General features: G+C 43.1%; 1 protein-coding gene across 1 annotated transcript in view; it reads right to left on the bottom strand.

Annotated features, from left to right (window-relative positions):
- Positions 1-2,331: 2,331 nt before the first annotated feature.
- iqsec2b (IQ motif and Sec7 domain ArfGEF 2b) overlaps positions 2,332-5,917 on the bottom strand; it is a 32,339-nt gene continuing 28,753 nt past the window's right edge. Inside the window, exon 14 of the mRNA XM_080294616.1 lies at positions 2,332-5,862. Within this exon, the coding sequence (XP_080150742.1) occupies positions 4,687-5,862 (1,176 nt within the window). The 3' untranslated portion in view covers positions 2,332-4,686. The remainder of the gene's footprint in view (positions 5,863-5,917) is intronic.

Below are 5,917 nucleotides of genomic sequence, written 5' to 3'. Positions count from 1 at the left end.
CGTACATCCCTTCATTTACACACTTACTACATTTATATACACACACAGACACTCTGTAGGATGAATTTAGGCAGGACTCAACAACTGAATCATCGACCTGAGTGGTAGACAACTCAGGCTACCTACTGAGCCACAGCCATGTGAGATAAGGCTCTATGTAGTCCTATGAAAAACAAAGTACACCCTATGATTGAGTAGCTTGTAGGCCTACCTTTAGCAGGTAGATTTACAGGTACAGGTAGATCTGGAGATCTATCTGTACCTGTAAATCAGGGATGGGGAAGATCTGCAAGTAATTGTTTTCTGTAAGACTCAGAAAACAAACAGCTCTCTTAAGGTCCTGCTGCACCATTTTTAGGTTGGGTTGAGGTCTAGACCGGACTGATTGCAACTTTTTGTTTCTTTTCTTTCTCGGGGATTCTGTTGTAGATTTGTTGGTGTGCTTGGGATTGTCTTCTTTCACAATCAGATTTCAGACAGATGGTCTCACATTTGAGTCTAAAATACTTTGGCATTCAGATGGTGACTCAGAGAAATTTTGTTTTAATGCACCTTTAATGTAAATCTTCATTTTAGAGAGAATAGGCTTTCTTCTGTCAGCCTTTCTAAACAAGCCAGTCTTTTATTTTTTCTTGTAGTTGTACTGTCATGAATATTAACATGTAATGTGCTAACTGTGGCCTGTTTCTTTGTTTCTTTTCCAAATTCTCTGACCATTTTCTGACCTTGGAGGGAATTTGCTGGGATGTCCACTTCTGGGAAGAATGTCTTGAATGTTTTCCACTTGTGAATAATCTTTCTCACTGAAGAATTATGGAATGACCTTATAACCTTTTCCAGACTGATGTGTCGCAACAATTGCTTCTCTAAGGTCATTACTGATGCTTTTCCTTCTTGGCATTGTGTTAAGATACATCTGAATGTCCCAGATCGACAAATTGCCAACACTTTCTGATCATCAGTTGATTAAGTGCTTTTGATTAGCAGCACCTGGATGCTACATTCATCCATTCGCTTCCGCTTATTCTTTCCAGGGTCACTATCGCTATCCCAGCTGTCATAACGAGAGACGGGGTACACCCTGGACAGGTCACCAGTCTGTCGCAGGGCTAACACACAGAGACAGAAGACAACCATTCACACTCACATTCACTCACAGATTCACACCTATGGGCAATTTAGATTGATCAATTAACCTATCCCCACTACTGCATGTTTTTGGACTGTGGGAGGAAGCCGAGTACCCAGGGAGAACCCACACAAACACGGGGAGAACATGCAAACTCCACACAGAAAGACCCCAGCCTGACGGTGGAATTAAACTCAGAACCTTCTTGCTGTGCAGCAACAGTGCTAACCACCGTGCCACCCACCTGGATGCTACATGCCCTCCTAATTTATATGGAATGAATCACGTGAAAACTTTCTTTTGAAGGCTCTATATGGTTTTAGTAAATGGCCATCAAAACTTGTATATATTAAAACTATCTGAACTGACTGTAACATCATTCATTGTTAATATACCTGTAAAAATCACTTATTGTCATTTGGTCTGGTTTGGTCTCAGGGTGTTTGTGTTGCTTTAGAGTTTTGGTCTTGCCAGTTTCACTGTTCTTCTTATTCTCTTAAGTCTTTCTTTTTTTTTAATGTATTACTCCTAGGTATGATTTTTGATTTCTAATTGATATTCTCTGTTATTGCACTTACCCTCATTGGTCAGTTTATTAAGTACAATTTGTCTTAAGAACTGCCTTAATTCTTTTCTCACATAGATTAAAGACGATGATAGCGTCCCACAGTGACTGCAGATTTGGAGCTTTTCTGGTTTCTAACCTCTTTAATTCCCCCTTGAATCTCGTTTGTGTGAGCTTTCTTGTCTTTGCATTTAGTCTGATTTTCATAATTCCTATTTTATGCTGAGAGGCTGTCATGTTTTGTTTCTGCTGTTTCCACTTCCCCAATCAGGCCCCTGTGTGCAGGTAGTTCTGCCTTGCTCTGTTTTGTCAGATCATCTGTTGTTTGTCATGAGTTTCCCATGTTCTTTGTTAGTTTTTGTTTCTGTGGAGTTTTTTCTCCCCTCACATTTTGTTGCATTATGGACTTTTATTATCAGATTTGTGATAGCACTCACTTCTTGTTTTACATCATGTTTTTGTAGCTGCATTTGGGTTGACTTGAGAACTGAAACGTGGAACGTAAACTTTTCCCCTTTGACTTTCATTATTACGTATATTCCTCTTTATCTAGGAACAACAATGCTGCTTATGTTGAATATTTAGAGGCGAGGTCTGTTTTAATGCACGTACAAAATACACACAAACACACATCACATCACTGCAAGGACACTTTAATGTATCAGAAGCAATAAATATTCACATCTCAATTCTCTATTCTTTCAGTACACATAGTACATACACAGAAAAAAACAAAATTGTTTGCTTAAAATAATATCCATAAGTGTACTGACATATAAACTTTTTTTAGGCTTTAATTTAAGTCATGTTAACTCATTCTCTCACCCTTAGTCTGAAATGATAAGAAAAGAAAAAGAAGTTGATGTTCCCTTTGGCCAACATCTCATATCCCTGTTTTTTATGTACATACTTAGTGGCACTCACATGCACGCACCTGAATACAGAATGGGAGCAGTTCATCCCATAGTTAAGATAAGAAGCCTATGTATATTATAATATGTACATTCAGGTTTATACAGTACAATCTATTCAATAAGTGCAGATATATTCATGCAAATAGAGTCAAAAAGGACACCATAAAGAAAAAAGTAGCCAACACATACTTATAAAATTCTTCATTTAATACTCCTGACTCTCTCCAAAACTTCTTAAAACCTACTTTTGATGATTCAGATCATCCAGAAATTTGGCATATTCTTCCTGTAGCTTACATCACCTGCATTTTATACTTCCCTTGCTCAAATATTCACGTCTGAATCCGATTATACGCGCAGTTTTTCCTTTGTAATCAGTGGCACTGAAGGTAATCTACATCAGTGCTCAATTTTTACTTCAAAATCTGCAGTAGCAAAAGGAATGACACTAACACGAGGCCCACAGAGAAGAAAAAAAAAGAACAGGAAATACAGTATGCACCTGTAGGCTATTTTACATTCTTGACTCTTGTTATGGTTTCTAACAAGAAGCCCTCAGCAAGATGCCAAGGCATCAGAAAACGGTAGCAGAGATTTCTGAAAGTAGCAGGAGAGGGAGGATTAGAAGAAGGCCATTTCTGACTTAAGACATCACGTGTGCAAAAACCACAAAACTTCATGTAAAAGCGTGCTTGTTTCAAAACAAAAAAACACACAATGAATAAATTTGATGACCGTGATATGGGGCACTGCATATGCACCCTGTATGAAAAATTCACCAATTTTTACGATCATAATTAAGCCTTTTAAAATACTGGGAGAGTCATAAGAAAAGAAAAAAAAAGGAAACGCTAACTGAGATTCATTCTGTAGATTCAAGTTTTTGTCAAGTCACACCATTCAAGAGGTTGTGCCCCTGTTTGCAAACAGAACAGAAAAAAAAGAGGAATGTTGTAAATGTTCAAATCGATTTGAACAAAAACTAAACCTCCTTCTTTATCCTGAACAGTCAATAATACTAATCGTTAAAAGATGAACTGAATAAAACCATGGTACTATGAAAAGAACTCACACTTCACATAACTGAATACCCTCAACTGGATATGGCAAAGTGAGGGAATCTGTATGTGAATATACTCTCTAAAACCATGTACAAACATCTGCTGATATAATTACTCACTGATCAAAACAATTATTGGACAATATTCATCATACTCATGGCAGGTATATTATAATATCTATAAAACAGCAAGAAGCTTCATAAACATTCAAAATATATTATTATTTGTCTCATTGATTCCCATACCCCATGTTGCATTAGAAAGCCGGGTGACATCTGTTGACATGTGAAAGACCAATAAGCAAAAGACTGTCAGAAAACTGTGCACTGGTTTTAGAAGTTTTAGACAAAGCAACATATCTGAGGTCTTCTTTTAGAAAAAAAAAGATGCCTGTCAGCAAAGCGTAACCTGCAAAAATGAACAGAGACATCATGAAGCCAAGTAAATTATTGCAAAGTCAAGGGGCAGTTTTTAATGCCAAACTCCGCTGGAATACATTTGGTGGTTCAGTCCTTATTTACATGCCCACGTAAGCAGGTGGATACCTATGGTCTCCAGTTTCCCAGTGCCGCATTATCACATCTTTGTACTGTACATGTAAATAGTCTCATACAGACTCAACTAGACTCCAAACAATTAAAACTGAGGCAATATAGCTAGATATAGATTTAGTTTCATCTTAAATATATGGCTATAGACTTCTCTGATTGTGTGTGGGAAATGTGTGGAGTGTGTTTTTGTGTAATGTTGCACGTGTGTGTGTTTCTGTGGTGCCGGTTCAGGATCAAGGATGCGTCCACAGGCCGTGCCGTTTAACTCTAATGGTGCTTTCTGTCTCCGTCTACATATGTGGAAAACGGAGGTGAAAGTAACAGAGACGGAGCAAACTTCGTTTCCTCTTCTCAGTAGCGCTGCTGCTGTTACTTTCTGTCCTGGCAGATTTGGTTCTAGGCCTAGCTCTGCCCATCTCCTCCAATCTATCATCTGACCTTTGAACTCTGGAGCCCCACATCCTGCTCACACTACGGTACTTATCCGGTTGATAGGCTTGGATTTGGAGCTGCCCCCTGTACCGGTCGCTCCAGCCCCTGTCACCTGCGGCCCCTGCTGAGGCTGCCCGGGGTGCTGGGGGGGGTGAGGGGAGAGAGGTGTAAGAGGGGTAAGGGGGGACGAAGGGGGGGGTAAAGGGGAGTGTGGTGGGGGAGGGGGGATAGAAGAAAGAGGAGGGTACTGGGGCAGATACGGGCCGGCGGAGGCTGCGTGATGCGCATTGACGGTAGCGGATGGTAGATTGTGGGGCAGAGTGCCGAATATGAAGTGTGTTTGGTGGGTGCTGTGGCTGACTGGGTGTGGTGTGTGCGCGTGTCCTGGGTGGGTTTGGGAGTGTGCGTGGGGGTGGGAGAATGACAAGGTTAGTGGAGGTTTGGTACCAGGGCCGCCGGCCCCTCTGACAGAGTGTGTGGGCTGCACGTGGTAGAGGGCGAACTGTTGGTTCTGGGAATGTTGGGAGAGAGGAGAAAGGGGGGGGGGACATCCCACCACCATGTTGGCGTAACGACCCGGAAGCCCATGCTGGGAGAGCTGGGAGAGATGGGCCAGCTGCGGGTGCTGGGCGTGCGGTGGGCCAAGCGGTGGACGACAGGGTAGAGGGCCTCTCTGTATAGTATGAGGGGGCACTCCTGGCAAAGGAGGAGGGACAGTTTGGACATGGTAGCGATGGTGATGGTAGTAAGGTGGTGGCGGCTGCACGGTGCCCGCGTGACAGTACTGTGCGTGAAGTGCCTGGAGCTTGGAAGCCCCCCCTTCCAATTGGCATAGAGATGAAGGGGAGTGAGGAGGGGGCCCTCCCGTAGTCGGTGGGGGGACAGGTGCGGGGTAGGGTGGCCCCGGTGGAATAAGGGGCCCTGGTGGTTTGGCGCGTTTGCTGCCGAATAGGGAACCCAGGAAGGAACCGCTGTTGTTGTTGCTGCTCCCCCCAGGGCCGCTCCCCGCTCCTGCTCTCTCTGCACTGCTGGAGACTCCCCCAGCTCCTGTCCCAGCAGTGGTATGTTGCTGCCCCGGCCCACCCCCCACCCCCGTCCCGGGGCTCAGGATGGGGCGATGAGGCCGGAAGTCTTCTGTTCCATAGCAACCAGGAAGCACACCTGGCAGTGGATAGCGCTGGTGAGGCTGTGGGCTGCTAATGATGGAGCCCTAGAAGATAAAGTATCATCGAGTTTTAGAATAAACACTAGAGTCTTGCAATACA

The sequence above is a fragment of the Astatotilapia calliptera genome, chromosome 20 (assembly GCF_964374335.1).
Source record: "Astatotilapia calliptera chromosome 20, fAstCal68.1, whole genome shotgun sequence".
NCBI lineage: Eukaryota > Metazoa > Chordata > Actinopteri > Cichliformes > Cichlidae > Astatotilapia > Astatotilapia calliptera.
The sequence above is the reverse complement of the archived record's forward strand: the minus strand, read 5'-3'. Positions and strand labels throughout refer to the sequence as shown.